General features: G+C 32.8%; 1 protein-coding gene across 1 annotated transcript; it reads left to right on the forward strand.

Moving 5' to 3' along the window:
- Positions 1–9,085: 9,085 nt before the first annotated feature.
- LOC137835206 (nucleic acid-binding protein) lies at positions 9,086–13,958 on the forward strand. The gene is made up of 8 exons (XM_068643591.1): positions 9,086–9,823; positions 10,774–10,819; positions 11,137–11,186; positions 12,116–12,157; positions 12,412–12,525; positions 12,947–13,025; positions 13,120–13,191; positions 13,278–13,958. Exons 1-8 carry the CDS (start codon positions 9,126–9,128, stop codon positions 13,323–13,325), a joined length of 1,149 nt encoding a protein of 382 aa, XP_068499692.1. The 5' UTR covers positions 9,086–9,125; the 3' UTR covers positions 13,326–13,958.
- The last annotated feature ends 7,790 nt before the right edge of the window (positions 13,959–21,748 follow it).

Below are 21,748 nucleotides of genomic sequence, written 5' to 3' on the forward strand. Positions count from 1 at the left end.
TAAATGCAGAAAACTGTATTACACCAAAGCAAGAAACAAAAAATGCAATAAAAGTACTACAAGAAGTGATGACATTCTTGGAAAAACATGACTATGACAAAACTTGTATGGATTCAAAAAGGAAAAAACACAAACACTTGGTAGGCACAATTAAGAAAAAAGCAAGAATACTCAAATATAATCCTAAAAACAGAAAAGAAACAACAAAAAGATAGAGCTCTTGAATTAAAAGTGCAACACAACTCAAAATTAAACAAGAACAAACCTAAGACTCGTGATACCACATGATATGATTCCAATAGCAAAATATAGATGATTCTTTGACATTTTATGGAATCAACTTGAGTTGAAGAATGAATAGGCACTTTTAATAGAAATGGATCAATGTTCTATGTTTCAAGAACTCACCAAAACTTGCACCAAACACCAAACTCACATGGAATACCCATTTCTTGCCAATTGAACCGATTAAATTGAACAAGAAAGTAAATGAACCGATTGAAACTCTAAAGAAAGCAATTGAACCGAACAAAACATGAAAAGGAGCTACTTAACTGAATTAAAACAGTAAGAAATTGAAAAGAACCGAACAAAAGTGCAAGAAAAGGAAGATGAACCGAATAAAAGAAACTACACTTGTTTTAGAGTTCATATGGACATGGAAATGGAAGAACTAAATGGAGAAGAGAGGAAACTTATGTGGATGAAGAACTTGGTTGATGAACACGCCACTTGAAGTGTGATTGCTCCAAGATAAGTGTGAATTGCCGCCACTTGAGGGAACCAAGGCTCTCAAGATGAGACTAGGAAAAGGAGAAATCAAATCTCACTCACTCAATCACCAAATTGGGAGAGTTTCTTTACTACAAATTCCAAATCTGCATTATGAAGGACCTAAGCCCTCCTTTTATAGGAGCAAGGGTTGGTCATGAAGCTTACAAAACAAGCTAACCAAAAGTCCCTTGCATGCTACTCACTTTTAGCACCTAAAGTTAAGCATGAAGAGTCACCTTCTAGAAAATTCTAAACTAATGCCTAAAGATGCTTTTACAAAAGAGGTATCTAAGGTTTCCCTCTAAGCACCTTCCTAAAAACTATATATTTAAACATTCTACATTTTATAAAAGAAACTATAAAGAGAGATATTTATTTTAAGCCCATTCTTTGAAGGCTTGTAGACTTCTTTGGCTTTAGGCTTGATCCTCTCTTTATTTTATGTCTTCTTTTAATTTTGAAAAGACTAGAAGGAAGAACTTCAAATGTGTAGGTGAATGACCTCTCCCTTCATTAATAAAAGCCTCCTTTATTTGATTCTCATCAATCTAGCATGTTAAAACTGTAGATTCTGGTTTTACTCCTTTGAACACAGGGCCCATCTAATGAGCTTAACTTTTAGAGATTGTCTAACAGTTTTAATACTGCAGGACAAACTAACAAGTTTTAATATTAATAGACTGTCTAGTTTGTTTATGTCTAGGTTTGCACATGAAGTAGCCTTGTTAAAATCTTTAACATATCTTATAGTGTTTGTTATCATCAAAACTCATATACTCTCTTATCATGCGATTGTCTAATGAGTATTAGATCATCTAACAAAGACCATACCATCTAGCATCTTAATAGGCTCCCTTTTTCTTTATGATGATAAGAACTATATTAGAACATTAATAAGATAGTTAAACAATTTCATACCTGAGATTTTAAATTTCATCAAAGTATAACATATATATATATATATATATAAGTATATATTAGAATGTTAGAGCATCATAGTACAAATATGAAAGTGGAATATCAAAGTATATATGTATGCAAATGGAAGCATAGTGATTAAAATACTTGTTTTTATTTATGTTTTTGAAGTAAAAAACAATTACAACTATAATAACAAAATAGACTAAAAAACAAAAATATTATCTTAAAGCCTCTTCACTCTAACGTAATAACTAAAAGATATATCTATTCTCCCGAAAGTAAATCCTCCACTTCATCGAGTAAATCGTCTACCTATTACCTTAAGACCTTTCCTCCTCAAATCAAATAATCAATACTCTTATTTCTACCCCAAAATCTCTCAACTATAGAAAAATTCAAAAGGTTTTTTATTTCTCCCCCTTTTTGACATCATCAAAAAAAGTCATTGAAAGAAATCAACATTATTGCGGCGGTTTGGGTGGCTGGGTACAAAGGTCGTTAAGCACGATCTCAGTTAGAGATTGATTTGTTAAGTCGGTGGACGAACCAATACCCATCAAATGATCTCATGATATGAGTGTTTATATGTTTTGATGATAACAAATTTATAAGGTGTGTTTTAATATAATAAAGATCACTTATGTGCAGTACAAGTTAGAAAAAACAATAAGAGTAAACAAGCAAGACTCACTAGACGATACAACAAGAGAAAACTTGTTAAACAAAATAATGATACATGATCATTAGACAATACAATCTTCATCCTCATTCTCTTAATAGATAACATATTGAAGAGAACATTGAAAAGAAAGAACGGTGCATAGATAAGACCAACATATGTAAACATCACCACAAACAACATTATGAATAGTTTTCAACAACACTCATGAAAACGAAATTCTACTAGTCAAATCCAATACAAAACGCGCCAAGAATAAATTACAAAATGAACATCAATGAAATCGCAACAAATAATTTCATGAAATTTTGAAAACAAAAGTAGATTCGAAATTGCTATTCGCACCTTTTGAATTTCTTGTTCAAACCACCGATCGAATAAAATTCACAAACAAATATGTTTCATATTCTCACATTTGGATTATTCTTTTTGCACCTCATAATATTTTTCATAAATTTTTAAAAATAGATAACTTTGAACAAGTAAAAGTGTCTTAGAAAATTAGACAACATTTCATTACTCAAATCAAAGTTTAAAAAACATGTACAAGAGACTCCTATTTATAGGAGAAAGTATCTCAAAAACCTCGCAAATGAGTGTGACAAGTGTCACCATTTCATTGGTGTAAATCCTCTCTATTGGGAAAGTGACAAGTGGCATGTCTTCATTGAAGTAACCTACATTTCTATTTGCACCCCTCTTTTACTATTTTACAACCTACTTTCTTTTCTATTTACAACCCTACTCTACTTTGGCCCAAAATACAAGGTCTGATAAATCCTAACTACTCTACATAAGTTTTACAAGATTAAAAAGAAGAAAAAGTCTCTACAATCTATTTGTTAAAGCTCGATCTTTTTTTTATCTTCTTTGCCGAAAGTTTTGAGACTGGATGATTTTCATCACACTTTGTGCTGAGCTTATTGAATTTTCTTCAGTTTGAAACAAAGGATTTTATGAAGAATCCGTTTGAGAGACATGAGGTAGGTTGAACGCATTATGGATGAATAAATTTTTTCCAAGTTTTTCAAAAGTTTATACGTAATTGGCTTAACCTTTTCCTCTTTTGTTGCACCAATTCCTCTCTTACTTTTTGCCAAGGCTTTCAATCACTTGGTTTTGATTGCTTCAGGTAATGTTCTCTTCAATCTTCTTTTGTTTCCATATAAAAATTAAAATCACACAAACAAAACATAAAGTAAAGAGAATTGAGTTGCCTTCCAATAAGCGTTTGTTTAACATCATTAGTTTGCATTTCTTCTTATTCATTTTGAACAAAGGTGACCCTTGAGCCTTTTTTTTCTCCTAAGCTTTTAATTTTTGCTTTTTGAATGTATTCATGAGAATTTGCTTTGACAACGCATGTTGTCCAACCTTCATTTGTTGTCATGAATAAAAGAAAGTCTCTTGAGGTATTGGTTGTTGCATATTTCTTCATAGATCCTTCATAACCTCTTCATCCATAGTATGTTGAAGCTAAAACATCTATTATTCTAGTAGCTTGCTTTGCACCAACGCCATCACAGTTCCTCCTCCTATTGCATCTAATATCATTTTAGTGTTAAGCCTTAAATCATTATGAAAGATACTTAGTTGGACTATATCTTCAAATTTGTCGTTAGGGCATCTTCTTAATAACATCTTGAAGCGCTCACAGGCTTCACATAATGGCTCATCTAGTCCTTGCCTAAATATGGAAATGTCTTATTTAGCTTTTAAAAAGTGAAAGAGTGTGAAAAACTTGTTTAAAAATTTCTCTTCTATATCATTCCACTTTTTTGCCTTTCCAACTAATGAGAAAGGAAATAATTTTAAGTAGACCGATTTCAGGTCCCTTTCTTCAAATCCCATGGTCCTAACCAATTCACAGAAAGTGGATAAAGGAGTGTATGCGTTCTCATGATACATTATTATGAACTGATGGCTACTTTTTAAGCTCAAGAATGCTAGCTTCATTTTCAATAATCTGGTTGCAACAAGCATAACTATGCTTGAAAAGTGATGTGAGTTAATTTTAAGATTGTATATTTTATGGTTTGCACTTTGTTTATGAGTTTTTTTTTTTATTTAAGCAGAATATGGTGAGAAACCCAAAGAAGATTGCCATTGGACACGAACTTAACCTAGTGGTTAAGTAAGTGTGAATGTTTTCTTCTAGAGGGCAAAGAGAAAAACACAATTATATAGTGTTGATGATGATGAGGTGCGAAATTAAAGAACATATAATGGAAAGAAACAAGATGGAATCGAATAGGAAAGGAATAGCACAAGAACATAAAAAGGAATGGAAATGGTGCAAATAAGAAAGGAAAAAGATGAAGAGATGAAAAAAGCTTATGGAAAATGGAGCAAGGAATCACGCCACTTGGAGGGTGAGGGAATTCCAAGATGAGTGGTGAGGAGCCGCCACTTGAGGTGCACTACTCTCAAGATAAGACCCAAGAATCATTTAGGAGACAAAGCTCACTAATCACTCAAGCATAGTTTATCTTCTTAATTCAAAATCAAGTGTGAAAATACATGAGGCAAGACACCCTTTTTATAGGAGAGAGTGACTTGGGGAGAAAGAGTGAGAGGGGTAGGGGCGTAATTTGTGAGAAACCTTCTAGAAGGTAGGTCAAAGAAACCCTAAGGTTGTGTTTGGATTGGGGTGAGGATTTGAGAGAGTGGATTTGGAGTGATTTGAGAGGAAAGTGTAAAGAAAGTGAGGTTGTTTGGATTATGGTATATTATAGTGGATTTGTGAGGAAAGTTTATTGAAGTTTGTGTGTGATAGGATGACTGTAAGGAGATTTTTATTTTTTTAAAAATGTATAAAATATAAGTTTACAAATTTACCCTTTCCTTAAAAAAATATTTTCATAAAATAAATAAAAGTTAAAATTAACTTTTATTATTGTTAATATTATTATTTAATAAATTATTTTAATTATTATTAAATATATAATTTTTTTTATTGTTTATTGTTTATAATTTATTATTATTATTATTATTCCAATTTTAAATTTTAAATATATTATTATTATTTCATAGTTTACATTTATAATACTAGTTTATTTTCTTTTATTATTACTATATAAATACATTTATATTATTATTATATAAATATATTTATTTTATTACTATTATATTATATTATTATCAATTATTTTATTATATTTATATAATAAATATATAATATATAAAGTGTTATTTTATGTGTTTAAAAAATTATTGAGGATAATTTTGACTTTTTACCATATTGTGTAAATTTTGGCAAACTTTCACGGTCTTTCTTTGCGTGGCACAGGGGACTACTTTTCTTCCTCTTCTCGCAAATCATCGTCTTTCAATCTGCTTAAATCAACATAAACAAACCAAAACATTCCATGATTTTCTATTCGAGTGAACAACGTTCACTTGGATGCAAACACAGCCTAAACCTAAGTGAACATGTCAAGAAAGGTGGGCTTGGCACAAGTCCAATTTACTAAGTACACTCTACTCTAGTTTATTCTTCTATTTGGACCCCAGAAAGAGCCAAAATTATTTACATAAACTTGTCTTGTAAAAAGACCAGAAGAAAGAACATTTGATATTCTAGCCTGTGTTCAGTTCTTCTTCTGCTAAGGTCCTTCTGATGTTAGGTAGGACCTTGTCTTGGATGTTGATATGACTGCTCTAATTATGAAGTGTTCGTGATGTCCTTGGTCATTTGCTTGTCGAGTTGGGTTGTATGAAAAAGTATATGGATCCTTTTGCATAGCATAATCTCTTAAATTTCTTCTTAGAGGATTACCAATCCTCCCTCCTTCATTATTCCTTTTCTCAACCATATATTTCTGGTTGGGTTATGTGAGATTGAGATTTGAGTGAGGTTGGATCTAGTTCTTTTTCGTGATCTCTTTGGTTTTGTTTGAGCTTTCTTCTTTCTAATCTTAAAAGTTTTTCAATATCCTTCTCAAACAATAGATTTTCTAAAGAGGTATTGCCTCTTGTTAGTATTCAAGTATGTTCTTTCACAAGGATATAGATATTAACAAAAGAAAAAAAAAATTAAAATTGAAAATGGTTATAAGGTTAAGAAAAGTTAGTCGAATCTAAACATTTTTCGTTAGAAAATTAGTTATTCACAAATTTTTCGATATGTAATTGTTCAAAATGAAAGATATAACTACTGATAAATCAATTAATTCCCCGACAATGATGCCAAAAGGACTTAATGAGGGTGAATTTAAAATGTTTTTCTCGACAAGCAAACTAAGTCAACTATAATACAATTGAGGGTTGTCGTATACATAGATAATCAAAGTTTACCAAAGTAGTAATAGATTTCAAAATGAAGTGGGATAAGGATAAAAGTTAATTTCATATATCTTATAAATAACTATAATAATCATACTATAATTTTAGTGAGGGGTGAAGCTTTGACAAACAACTGAAGTAAAGGATAATAGTACCACACAAATGATGCAAACCGTCAACCAACAAACAACCACATAATAAGGAGGATGGAAACCTAAAGTTTATTTATGAACTTACATGAAAATATGGGCCTAATTGGGCTTTTTTTTTTATCTTTGTAGGCCTAATCAAGAGGAAAAATCTAGGATGAAAGAATGTACAAAGAATATCCAAGAAGACGTCCAAGTCATCAAAACATTAACTAGAGTTTTGGTCAAAAGAACACAAGAAGACTAAGTTTCAACTGACTTCAGAAAAAACTAGTTAACATTGTTTTTGGGTCAAACTTTAGCTTGAATAATTGTATAAAGAAATTTAGGATTTCATGGGTCATGTATTGGGCCCATTAGCATAGAATAATAAGGTCAAATATTTGGGTCAAGTAGTGTAGGTTTTGAGTCTTGTATTTGGGTCAAAAGTGTAATAGAGTTAAAATAAGGTAGCATGAATTATCTAGGGTTACATTTGGGTCTTTTTAAGCCCAATGTAAACCCTAGAATGTCCAAGAGGAAGCAAGTGGCATACCAAGGAGCTAACTACACACACAAGACACATTTAACATGTGTTACACATGAGAAGAAGCATGGATAGTGGACTAGCCACATAGGTTACATTTGGGTCTTTTTAAGCCCAATGTAAACCCTAGAACGTCCAAGAGGAAGCAAGAGGCATACCAAGGAGTTAACTACACACACAAGACACATTTAACATGTGTTACACATGAGATAAAGCATGGATAGTGGACTAGCCACATAGCGCACTCTCATTGACTCTTCTAGATCTAGGATTTATTTTGAATTTGAGTTATTCTGAGTTTGTTTCTCTTTTGGGCTGACCCAAGCACTATAAGTAAGTGTGTTAGCCTCTCGCTAGGGTAGACACCTTCTTAATCTCAATCTTGCACCTTCTAAAGTGAGTTGGCCTAACCTATCACTCTTCATAGATCACTACATCTTCTCCAAATTCCATTTGGGGCTTTCCCTCATGTTTTCATTTCATTCTAAGTCCAAGAATCCATGCAAGCTAGAAGGAGGAATTACATCAACAAGTGTTGGGATTGAAAGAACTTTGTGAATCTCTTTCACTATTGTTATTTATAAATACTATGTTTGTTCAAGTTCATTTGTTCATTATGGATAAACAAATTCAATTCATTGCACGAGGTTATCTAGAATCATAAACTATCACAATCAATTATTTGCATCACAATAGCTTATTTCAACATTAAGATGAAATAGTTCAACCATATACTCAACTCTAAAGTTTTGGCCATTGATATATATGACTGATTTGATAGGGTTCAGATACATGAACTCGATTTCTGACCTCATTCATGCTCCAAAGGCATCAATTGTCGTTCCTTACCATTAAGCAATAAACATTTTATCAAATCAATAGAACTTAAATCTAAAAAATACATATATTCATAAATAACATTAACTTAAAAACTATCACATTGTTTTTCAATCCCAACAAGATATATTTAACAACTTATAGTAAATCTTACAGTGAAACACACAAATGAGAAACTTAAAAAACAACAAACATGGATCCCTATATGTTGTTGGCTCGCTATATATAAACAATACCATAATGTAAAAATACTTTCTAATTTTTTTTTAGAAAACAAAATTCGAAAAAGGGATTTTTGGATTTCATAAAAGTTGTTCCTGCCAGGGAAATGAGACCTAGATAACTATTGAGAACCTTCGTCTTCCTCCTTCCTATCGGGCGGTCGATCTACACTTTAGCTTCCTCTCCCAGACTTCCTGCCACTCCTTGGAGTCTCAGTTGCTTGATTACTCGTTCTTCTAGGGAATGCCGAATGAGGGTACCTGCAGAAGGCACTCTGACGCTCAAGTCAGCAAAGGATGTGAAGCACTCAAATGTCAAAGCATAGTAATTAATGATGTACCTACTTCTTAGAATGTGCGCTATTTATATTATTTTAATGGACTTACCTTGTTGGACCGGATTAGTGAGGTGAATCGTACTTAGAGGTGCATTACCTAATTCTAAATGATGATTTAGCTTTACTGACCTTGATTGGGCGTAATTGGACCAAAGGTATCGATCGACCTACACAAGCGTTTGTCATTCGATCGACTCGATTGTGGGAGCCATGCCATGATATTAACTGTTCGGTCCATACCAATACAAAAGTGTTCATGAAATTTATATAAAAAAATATTCTGAAAAAGGGATTCCGAATGTATTCTTAATTGCACTCCTCTTTTATTTAAGGACATTTCACATAAAAATTGGATGCAGGTTAAAATTTGATTGGTTGCAGGAAGTAATTGTCTTTATGTGTCGGGCTTCGGTCAAAGCCCATTCGATCAGAATCCAGGAAATAACTCCTCGGCTTTCTAGTTATCGATTCCGCCAGTTCCGTGACTTAACTCACTGCAAAACCCAGAGCTCAACCCAACGGAAAAAAATGTCGAGAGATGAAGAAAACGATGCTCTGAGAAAAAATGTCACGTCTTCAGAGAAAGAAGAACACGAAGCTCCGTCACGGAGAGATTCCAAAAAAGTGCGAGAAAATTCGGAGGTAGACTCGGAAACCGAGAAAAGGCGCAGCAGTTCGAGGAGAAAATCCCGTGGAGGAAGCTCGGATTCCGATGGCGGAGACAGGGCACACCGGAGGAAGAGGAAATCGCGGCGGCGCTACAGTAGCGAGTCGATTTCGGGTTCCGGGTCCAGTTCGGAGGAATCCGAGTCCGAGCGGTCCGGTTCGGATTCGGAGTATTCGGAATCGGAGAGCGAGGAGGAGCGCAGAAGGAGAGAGAAGAAGAGGAGGAGAGACAAGGAGGAAGAGAGGGAGAAGAAGCGGAGGCGGAGAGAGAAAGAGAAGAGGCGGAGGAGAGAGAAAGAGGAGGAGCGGAGGAAGAAGGAGAAGTTGAAGAAGAAGAAAAAGAAGAAGGAGAAGGAGGAGAGAGGGAAGAAGGGAGCTGTTACGAATTCTTGGGGGAAGTATGGGATAATCAGAGAAACTGATATGTGGTAAGAGATTAATGACTTTTTATTATCTGTTAATTGTTGTGTTCGTTTGTTGATTGAAATGTGAGAGATGATTGTTTGTCGGGATCCATAGCTCAATTTGATTGAATGATGATGGGATCGAGAATTATAGGTTTTCAAAATGATCAGTGGTGTACTTTTAAATGAACCTTGGTAAGATTATTAAGGGCAATGACTAATAACTGGATTTGATGTTTTCACATGACAAGAAGAACTGTAAGGCGATTGAAAAGAAAGACAATGATTTCTCTACAAATTTCCAGCGTGCTCCAAAAATATCTATCCCTCAATTCATTTGCTTACAAGAAAAATTAAAACTCAAATATCATATTTTAACAGATCTTCACTAGTCATTTCATTTCATTGCATGGGTAGTAGGTTATAATTTACACTCCTGATTATGATTTCTAGTTTTTAGTGATTTTACAATTTTGAAGTTTGGCGGCATCATGCCAATGCCACAACTTATGGTATATAGGAAGATGTTGGCATATGCAAAGGTGACAGTTTTTCACTTATTTTACACAATGTAGGGGAGCAGCTGCAGAAATTTCTTAACTGGAGTTATTGTTGAAAGGCATATGACAATTTAGCATGTACTTCTCTGTTTAGACTTTAAAAGTTAAATTAACTGAAAAAAATTGTAAAATGGTAACATGTTTACTGGATATTATGATCATACTTTTATTTTTCTTCTTGAAGCGTCAATTTGTCTCAGGACTCTCAACTCTAATGTTTGCGGTATCAAATTACTTTAGCTTAGCAGATAATTAAGTGGTAGAGCTATAAAGGCTTTGTTGAAGTAAATAAACATCCTGCATTTTGAGTGTAGCCTTAATTTAATAACTAGCTAATTACCTTTTATATATTGTGAAATGATGACCTTGTCATACCTTTCTGTGAGTGATGTTATGAAGCTATGAATATTACAGGACCAAACGACCAGAGTTCACTGCATGGTTGGCCGAAGTAAAGCAGGTGATTATTGGTTTACTTTCTATATGGAATCTAAACATGTATGATGTTTGTTCTTCCATGGTGGCCCTCTGTCCTTTCTTGCAAAAAAAATAAGTTTATTTTTTTACATTATATGGTGAAATGTCTTCTATATATTTCACACAAATTAAGTTTGTGGTCGGCTATATTTCGTTGAGAAACAAGATTTACATAATAATTAGAAACAAGATCACACAACTGCTTATAAGTAGATTTTTTTCCTTTTATGCCTAATTTATATCATGTCATGGTTATATAAATATATATTATATATCGTAATTGTTGTGGTATTTTAACAGGTGAATCTGGAGAATATGTCCAATTGGGAAGAAAAACAGATGTTCAAAGAGTAAGCATAGCACCTAAACACGGGGGACAGTATATAAAGTTGCTGAACTGTTGAGTTTACTATTAACATTGTACCAAGGATATCGAGTCAAGATTTAAATCATGAACTGCCAAGCTATTTTTTAAATCATGAATCACAGTTTTGTATCAAATCGTAAGATCAGGTACAATGAAAAATTATGTCAAATATATCATATAGATGATATATGGTGTTCAATGTAAAATATTCTATAAAAAGATAAAAACAACTTAAGAGAAGTCATACAAAATAAAACCTATTAGTTATGTATAAGTTTGTAACGTCTTTATTTTAGAAGAATGAAAACAAAACAATCACATAACTAAATAGAGTACATGCATTGCATGAGTGAGTGACAATTTTTTTTTAATAATCAATAGGATAAGTTCACAAGTGTTCTTTCAAATTCCTTTCCCTTTAAAATTTTAAGCTCACATGCCTTTTTAATTATTTTCACAAGAATTGGTGAAAAAGTTAAAAAATATTAATGTTGAGTGAATTGTATTGGTAATATGAAGTTACATAGATTCATTCATGTAAAGGTTTGACAGAAACGGTCCGTCAAAATATTTATACAGTACACCCTTTTCCCTGGGATTGTAGTTCAATTGGTCATAGTCATTTAAGATTCATGTTGGAATATGAATCGGTAGATGGCCACAATGTATTGAATTGTAAGATTTGAATCTCAAGCTGATAACTATGCTATGAGTGCAAAGGAATCCTAATATTTTCTTAGCGATTTCTTTCACTCTCCCCTTGATGGGACTTATTGACCAACCAATTATTCTCATGTTAATTGTTACATTTAATACTGTGTCAATTTTCTTTTGTTGGGTACTAAATTGTGTTGATTTTCTTTTGTTGGGTACATGTGTTTGATTAAATGCAATCTAATTCCTGATATGCAGATTCATGGAGGACCACAACACAGCTACTTTTCCTTCCAAGAAGTAAGATATTGCAGTGTCAGCATAGCTTATTTAAGTCGTGCATTCCTTTTTGCTCTCATTTTTGTAAATAAGAACTAATATATGCCCACATACCTGTTATTTGGCATCTAAAAGTATTTTTGTCTTCTGAATTATCTATGCAGTGGTCAGCAATGCAAACTCTTTATTTTTGCAGTGATAACACGGATCTGATAACTTGAATGGATAATTTTTTTGTATCTTTATTTATGGTTTAACAGATGGTAATGTGGCAGGTACTACAATCTTGATGCTTACTACAGGCGTCAAATGGAAAAGGAGATGCAAAAAGGTTTTAAGAAGGTTCATGCAACAGAGCGCACTGTTTTCAACGATGAAGAACAGCGCAGGTATACTTTTGTAAATACTGCTTTTACATATCTTATCTTAAATTTGTTTGGCAACCTTTATCTTTTCAAATTAGTTCATCTGCTGTTATTTGATTTATTTTCTTTAAGCAGCAACAATGTTGACTATCTTCTAGTTTGTTCTTGATATATTTTCAATAACTACTTTTGACTCTAGTTAGCATTTTTTTCATTTTGCAAAATCATACCATACTAGACTACTCAAAGCTTTCTTGAAATTGTGTCAGAATATGATCTCTAAATTATTATCCATCATAGTGTAATGTAACTTATATATTTGTACTTCAATTTGTTATCTCCTTTTTGGTGCTATTTATATGTGGCCATGACACACGTAGCAATCATTATCTATGTTGAACCAAATTGCTTCACCGTGCTAAAATAATTTTTTATTTCATTTTAGGCAAGAACTGTTGCAAGCCCGTGAAAAGCACAAAGAAGAGCAAGTGATGGCGTTGAAGCACTCCATGCAAACTGGAATGGTTGGGTTTCTTACTGGATTGCTTTTATGATAATTTGATATGTAGTCATTTTGTTAATGGCAAGATTCTTTTGTACCGTTGCCATGGTTTACAGGCACAGGCAATGAAAGAGCAAGCTCAACTTAGGGAGGAGATGGCTTATCAGTACAAGCTTGGAAACTTTGAGGTCAGAATTACATGATAAACTCCTATTTTGAGATCGGATTTTAGCTTAAGCCTCAGCTAAAATTAGCTGCTGTTTTATCATTATAGGCTGCTGCTGCTATCCAGAGAAGGTTGGATCCTGATGCTGCCATATAGGTGGACTGTACTTTGCTGTAAACGAAGAATTGGGTTGATAGGGCAGAAATAATGCTGTCACCATGTCCGGGTAATGATGATCCTGTCTCTACAAGGATTGATTTTGTACCAACTATATGTCTTTTGACCTAGTGTTAGCATGCCGTGGATGGGTTATGTTCCGATGGATGAGTAAATTTTCACTGTTACTGGCTCTTCTGTACTACTTTTGCTAATTGAAGAGTAGTCCTTTTTCACACGATGGATATTTTGGCATGTAGTTGAACAAGTGACCATTTCAAACCTGTAAGAGTTCGAGCTACATGCATGGCTTCAAAATTGTCCACCTCTCATCATTCGGACATACAGAAATTGACTATAGCTATATATACAGTCTTGTCAGTGAAAAATTTATTTGACAGTTCATCTTTTGAAATTATCATTTGTGTAACATTATTTCTTACACATGTTTGAGTGAAAATAGAGAGAAGGAAATCTTGATATGGAGAGATTAAGGACAAAAGTTGCAACCTGAGACGTGCAGTTGTATTCTGTACCCACTGATAGTTGTTATGCCTTACTGCTTCCATGGAAGATAATTGTCATCATTCAGTTTGAAAATGAAGAAGCTAAGATGCTCTTTGGTTGAGAAAATATTGTATATTTTTGTGTCATGTTTTTTAAGTTTCTGAATTTTTTATTTTATTTTTTCACGATTTAAAAATGTGTTTACTTGTATTCCTATTTAAATAAAAATGGATTTCTAAGGTTGATAAATTTTTTCATGTATTTCTAATATAAAATGCATTTGGCTATAGGATAGTTGAAATGATTTTTAATTTAATTTCAAAATATTTTGTATTTATCAATAGTCTTCTTCATAAGGAGCATTGTCATCATCAACTCGTTTTACTTTTATTATCATTATAATTATATTGTCAATATTACCATCAATATGACATTATCACCACTGTTGATGATATTAATGTACTTTATATTTTTTATCATCTAAACACTAATAATCTGTATAAAATATTAAAAAGAAAATATAAATATAATACAAATATGTCCATCACTCTTTCTTAAAATGTTACAAAATATATCTCTTTTCATAAAACTTTAAATATCTACACAAAATTAAAACAAATATTCAAATTTCAACTAAAATAATTTCATCATCCAACTTCTCACTGAGGAGTTGATCGACACCTGTCATACTAAATCAGTGTGAAATCTACACAGCTATGTGCATAAATAATCTCAATATCATCTCTCTCCTAGTATGACATGGTTAACTCATATAACAGGTCAATTTAGTTATCTTTCAAACAATTTACCCATTCATATGAACCTCCTTCGACTCTCACCACCTGAATAACTTCATCTATATGATTCCATTATCTCAGTAGAGTCAGGATATCTCCTTCTAGACGAATCCCTAGTCAATGCACATCCTAAACAATCTTAACACGGTATTTTCTTTCGTGAAAATACTATGTCTTGATCTTTACTTTCACATCATTGCACATTTCATTTAACACATCAATACACCATTCAATCATAACATATAATTTAAACTTTCTAACAACCCAAATATATCCAAAAAGTCATTTAACAATAATAATCCCAAATAAACTATGCTAAAATAATAATAATAGTAATATATATATATATATATATATATAAATAATTGGATTGATCGAAAATATTTTAGTGTGGGCTAAATGACACCGTGCATCCAGTACTTTTGGATTGATAAAAAATATTTTAGTTTGATCTAAATTACACCATAGAGCACCCAAAAATTTGGATTGAACGAAAAATAGTTTAGTTTGATCTAAATTACATCAGAGAGTGCCCATTAAATTTGGATTGAACAAAAATAGTTTAGTTTGATCTAAATGACACCAGAGGACACCAAAAATAACAAAGTCCATACTATAGCTGAAAATTACTCTAAATCAACATCAAACAACCAATACTTAACACATTATAATTGTATAACTACAACCATACATCAAATTTCACATTCAAATCTCAGTCAATTTCTAATATACTTAAAACAAATAATCATGGAAGAAAGTTTGAGACTGCTGATCACGTCACCCCCACATCCAAATCTTCTAGCCTAGTGTTCTATTAGAAATTAAAGCTAGCTTCCCTTACCTGAAATTTAGCAGGTATTCGCTAAGAGCTCCAAAACCACCAAGAACTCAAAGGTAACTTAACCTGCACCACAGAGTCCTAATAAAAAATCTAACTATATCACTTGAACCCTGAGCTAACAGAGATTAACCCTGAAGCTAAAAGGGTCACATGCATTGCAAGGACAAAACAACCTAACAAGTTCAAAAATTTGACTCAAAGAGAATAACAAAAATCAACTTACTCTATCAAAGATTCTGATCAGGCAGTCTTGTAGTATTTACTGCCAGGAGTCTGATGGTGGACTTCGATCGTCGAACTAATGAGCGAGGAAATCAGAATCTTAGAGAGAAGGGAGAGGAAAGGAAAAAGAACTTTCTAGAGAGATGGTAGTTCTTTTTAAAATGAAACCTGAATAACAAAATTTCTATTTATATGCTTTTTTAAATTTAATAATAAAATATTCAGGTGTCATTTTAATTTTACCACTTCTACTCTAAGACTATTTTTCTCAATCTTTACATTCTCCCCAATAAGAAAATTTTCGTCCTCGAAAATTGACTTGCGAGAAAAGAGATAGGGATAGGATTCTCTCATGGTTTCTTTTGTTTCCCTAAATGAATCACCAAACCTAACAACCCACACTACCTTCACCGTACTGATGATCTTGTCTCTAAGTTGTGTACTCTGATGATCTTCAATCTTAACTGGTTTTACTTTAAAAGACATGTTATCCTTGATTTGCACATTATCTATTTTCAATGCGTGACTAGGTTCTTGGATACACTTTCTTAGTTGAGACACATGAAAAACATGATGCACGTTTATAATCTGATAGGGTCCAACAACTTCAGGAAATAACTTCTTCGTGATAGCTCGTCCTACACCCTTGGTAGGCCATATTTTCTTAAATACATAGTCTCCAACTGTAAACTCCAAAGGCTTCTTCCTTTGATTTGCATATGACTTCTGCCTACTCTAAGAAGTTTTCGTTATGTCATATATATGCCTCACCTTCTCAATGATCTGTTGAATTAATTTTAGCCCAACCAAAACTGTCTCTCCATTCTAATACCAACATAAAAGAGTTTTACACTTCTTCTCATACAAAGCTTCATGTGGGATCATCCCATTTCCACTCGTGAAAATCCAACTGCTGCAACAACCACTAGGTCTCTAATGTTCTACCTTTTCCTTCTGACATGCCAAACTTGCCACCACATACTAAGCTATTTCTTTTCTCATGTTGGACAACCAAAAGAACTACTTTAGATCTTGGTACATCTTATTCATATCGGTATGTAGACTAAGATGACCCTTATCACCTTATTTCAGGATAATTCTCATCAACTCTTCATTTGCAGGTATGCAAGTTCTTCCTTTGAATCTCAATGTCCATCTCCCCCATCACCAAGTCTTTCAGCCTGATTTGTACCTTGCAACTCCACAGTACACTTCAGACTAGGATCCTCTAACTTCTTTTCCTTGATCATTCCAAGAAAAATCATTAGTTATAGTTAACTTACTACAACCAATATGATCAACATGTAATTGTACTCCCAAATTCAGATTTCTAAACTGCTCAAACAACTTTTGCTCTTCAATCATCATGACTGACACTTGTACTGACTTCTTGCTCAAAGCATCTGCAACTACATTAAGCTTTCTTAGTTGATACATCAACTGGAATTCATAATCTTTCAGAAATAATCTCTCTCATCTTCTCTGCCTCATGTTCAACTCCTTGGATCAAACAAGTATTTCTGACTTTTATAATCACTGAACACCTTAAACTGAGCTCCATACAATAATGTTTTCAAATTTTCAAAGCAAAAACCACCATTGCTAACTCTAAGTCATAAGTAGAATAATTTCTCTCATGAACTTTGAGTTGCATTGAAACATATGCAACTGCTATCTTCTCATGCAGTAAGACACCATTCAATATTTGACGTGAAACATCATACTAAACCTCAAAAGGTTTTCCTGTATCGGGAATTACCAACACTGGAGCACTTGTCAACCTTTTCTTTAACTTTATGAAACTCTACTCACACCTGTGATAGAAAACAACTAGACTCACAAAACTTCTTATCTTTGTGACCGTCTTAGGGCGTCCCCCTTCAAACAATGCCTCCACCTTGGTTGGATCCTCTTAGACCCCTGAACTGATAACACATACTCTAAAAAGTTAACTTACTTCAACCAGAATTCACACTTATAGAATTTATCATACCATTTCTTCTCTCCCTAAATTTCCAACATTGTCTTCAGATGCTCTTCTTCGAACCTTGAATAAATAACCATGTCATCTATAAAGACCACAACAACTTATCTAAGAAAGAATAGAAATTTCTATTCATGTAATCCCTGAACAGAGCTGAAGCGTTTGTTACTTCAAACAATATCACTGCATACTCATAAAGTCCATATTAAGACCTAAAAGTTGTTTCCTGCACATCTTCAACCTTTACCAAACTCTGCTGCTATCTAGATCTCAAATCAAACTTTCAGAACACTATGCTTCATGTAACTGATCCCTCAAACCATCAATTCTGAGTAGAGAATACTTGTTCTTGATGGTGAACTTATTCAACTACCTGTAGTCCATACACAACCGAGACTCTCCATATTTCCTTTAACCATGGAGACCCCATAAAGATATACTGGTCTGATGCACTGCTTCTTTAACAACTCTTCCACTTGTTTCTTTAATTTAATCAACTTAGTTGGAGGCATCCTGTAAGGTCCCATTGACATTGGTCTAACTCTAGGTACCAGTTCAGTGGAACATTCCATTTCTCTCTTTGGATGTAATCCATGTATTCCTTCACTACAAGTATACTACTCATCTCATCTTAATTCTTAACTCCCATCTGAGTTAAGATTATAAAATAACTTGATCCTTCCTTCAGTTCAGACCACACTTGTTGAGTATACATAAATTCTGACTCACTGGAATTTGGAAACACTATCTTCTGCTAACCACAATATATGAGAATGTAATTGGCAGATAGCAAATCCATTCCTAGAATAACATTCAAATCGTCTCCTACGTACTTGACATAAAGGAGTACGTCGATTCCGAATCACACAATGCTTTAAAAAAAACATATCAACTAGACAACATCCATCTTGTGGGAAACTTTTGATCCTATCCATGCAATTTCTCTATCTACTGTCTTTCAACAATTTTCTTTGTCTAACTGTAACCTATCACAATTAAGATATCCCATTTTTTTTCCAAAATCATTGATACCTCTCAATATGATATAATCAGCCTGTAAACTTCTTCTTCACAAATTCTCAAATTTCCTTTTAAGCTTTATTGTTCAGATAAAGCCATCTTATGTTGTGTTATTGATACTAACATATTCCAAGCTACAAATCAAAGAAGATTCTTACTTTCATCTTGAAACTTAACTCTGGTACTTCCTATTGAAACATATGCTTAATTAGATATTTAAATCTTCAACATACTGCTCTTCATAACTTATATCTTTCTGAAACTAAACCATGACACAACTAATTCTAACTTGTAACTTGCTCCACACTTGTTGAACAACTATCCATTGTATTTCCTAGAGATTTTGAAACTATTGTTTTCTATTCCTACAACTATAAGAATGAAATCAATTAAAGAATCAATTCATTCTGAAGATAACATCTAGATCTTATAAAACAAGCGTCTCAAAATCATCTAGAATTTGAGTTTATCAACCAAATCATAATACATATAATAAAAAGTATTACACCAAAATAATTATTGGTGTAAAACTGTTAATCTAAAAGACAACTTTCCATTAAATACACAAACATTTAATAAAATAAATAAATCACACAAGAATTTAATATAATCTTAACTTCAAATTTTTAGAATTAAGATAGAGAATCATCTCGATTCAATTATGAGTGTGCACCCTCACTACTTAATCAAGATCATTTTATTCTTAATACTAAAACTTTCATTTAGAACATACATTTACTATAGAACAAACAAGATTTCAGAAACTTTTAAAAACAAACAATTTGAAAACCTTTCACTATATCTTTAATTAAGACTCCAACAATTATTTATAAGCAGAAGAAACACAATGAACTTACTATCCTCAGGTCATCCTAAGAATGAACTGCTCTGATACCAAATCTAACATCCCTATATTTTCCCACATCTAAAAACTAAAAATCTGTATAAAATATTAAAAAGAAAAAATATACATAATACAAATATGTCCACCACTCTTTCTTAAAATGTTACAAAATATATCTCTCTTCATAAAACTTTAAATATCAACACAAAATTAAAACAAATATTCAAATTTTAACTAAAATAATTTCATCATCCAACTTCTCACTGAGGAGGAGCTCAATCACCTATAACATCATCTGCTCCCGTGTAAATACACGATCATCACAGATAAAGAAACAACACAAACAAATAACAAGGTAAGCTAGCTATATAAAACAAAATTCAATAAAATTTCAATTTGAAATTAATAAACTTAAATCATCAAGTCTCATACAAATTCTCAAATCATCAAGTGTCTATTAAAATTCAATATTCATCTTTCACATGTCAGACTTCCACTGACTCATATCACATAGACACTTGACTCTACTTCCGGAAGACTCGTGCGTTGACTTAGACTCAGAGATCGACACCTGTCATACTAAATCAGTGTGAAATTCACACAGCTATGCGCATAAATAATCTCAATATCATCTCTCTCCTAGTATGACAGGGTTAACTCATATAATAGGTCAAGTTAGTTATCTTTCAAACAACTTACACATTCATATGAACCTCCTTCGACTCTCACCACCTGAATAACTTCATCTATATGATTTCATTATCTCAGTAGAGTTATGATATCTCCTTCTAGACGAATCCCTAATCAATGCACATCCTAAACAATCTTAACACGGTATTTTCTTTTGTGAAAATACTATGTCTTGATCTTACTTTCGCATCATTGCACATTTCATTTAACACATCAATACACCATTCAATCATAACATATAATTTAAACTTTCTAACAACCCAAATATATCCAAGAACTCATTTAATAATAATAATCCCAAATAAACTATGCTAAAATAATAATAATAGTAATATATATATATATATATGTAAATAATTGGATTGATCGAAAATATTTTAGTGTGGGCTAAATGACACCAGAGTGCATCCAGTACTTTTGGATTGATAAAAAATATTTTAGTTTGATCTAAATTACACCAGAGAGCACCCAAAAATTTGGATTGAACGAAAAATAGTTTAGTTTGATCTAAATTACACCAGAGGGCACCCAAAAATAACAAAGTCCATGCTATAGCTGAAAATTACTCTAAATCAACATCAAACAACCAATACTTAACACATTATAATTGTATAACAGTAACCATACATCAAATTTCACATTCAAATCTCAATCAATTTCTAATATACTTAAAACAAATAATCCTGGAAGAAAGTTTGATTTTGGTGACCACGTCACCCCCACATCCAGATCTTCTAGCCTAGTGTTCTATTAGAAATTAAAGCTAGTTTCCCTTACCTGAAATTTAGCAGGTATTCACTAAGAGCTCCAAACCACCAAGAATTCAAAGGTAACTTAACCTACACCACAAAGTCCTAATAAAAAATCTAACTATATCACTTGGACCGTAAGCTAACATAGATTAACCCTAAAGCTAAAATGGTCACATGTATTGCAAGGACAAAACAACCTAACAAGTTCAAAAATTTCACTCAAAGAGAAGAGCAAAAATGAACTTACTCTATCAAAGATTTTGACCGGGCAGTCTTGTAGTATTCACTGCCAGGAGTCTAATGGTGGACTCCGATCATCGAACTGATGAGCGAGTAAGTTAGAATCTTAAAAAGAAGGGAGAGGAAAGGAAAAAGAACTTTCTAAAGAGATGGTGATTCTTTTTAAATTGAAATCTACCTGAATAACAAAATTTCTATTTATATACTCTTTTAAATTTAATAATAAAATATTCAGGTATCATTTTAATTTTATCACTTCTACTTTTCTTAATCCTTACACTTTCCATGAATAATACATAGGCACTTGCAGTGTCCTGTTTTACTGTTACACATCCCCTGTTTGCTGTTCAAAACTTATTTTCTTTCCCACTGAGATACCAGTTTTCAGGATATCTAAGGTGCCAGCTTTCCATTGAGAAATTGGCTTGAAAATGCTGCTCATGTGACCATTGATAAATAGGCACCAAGCTTCCAAACCTTCTGCAAACAAGACAACCAATCTCGAGCAGAACCTCCCTTTGAATTT

Source organism: Phaseolus vulgaris, chromosome 5, assembly GCF_051622355.1.
Source record: "Phaseolus vulgaris cultivar YP4 chromosome 5, ASM5162235v1, whole genome shotgun sequence".
NCBI lineage: Eukaryota > Viridiplantae > Streptophyta > Magnoliopsida > Fabales > Fabaceae > Phaseolus > Phaseolus vulgaris.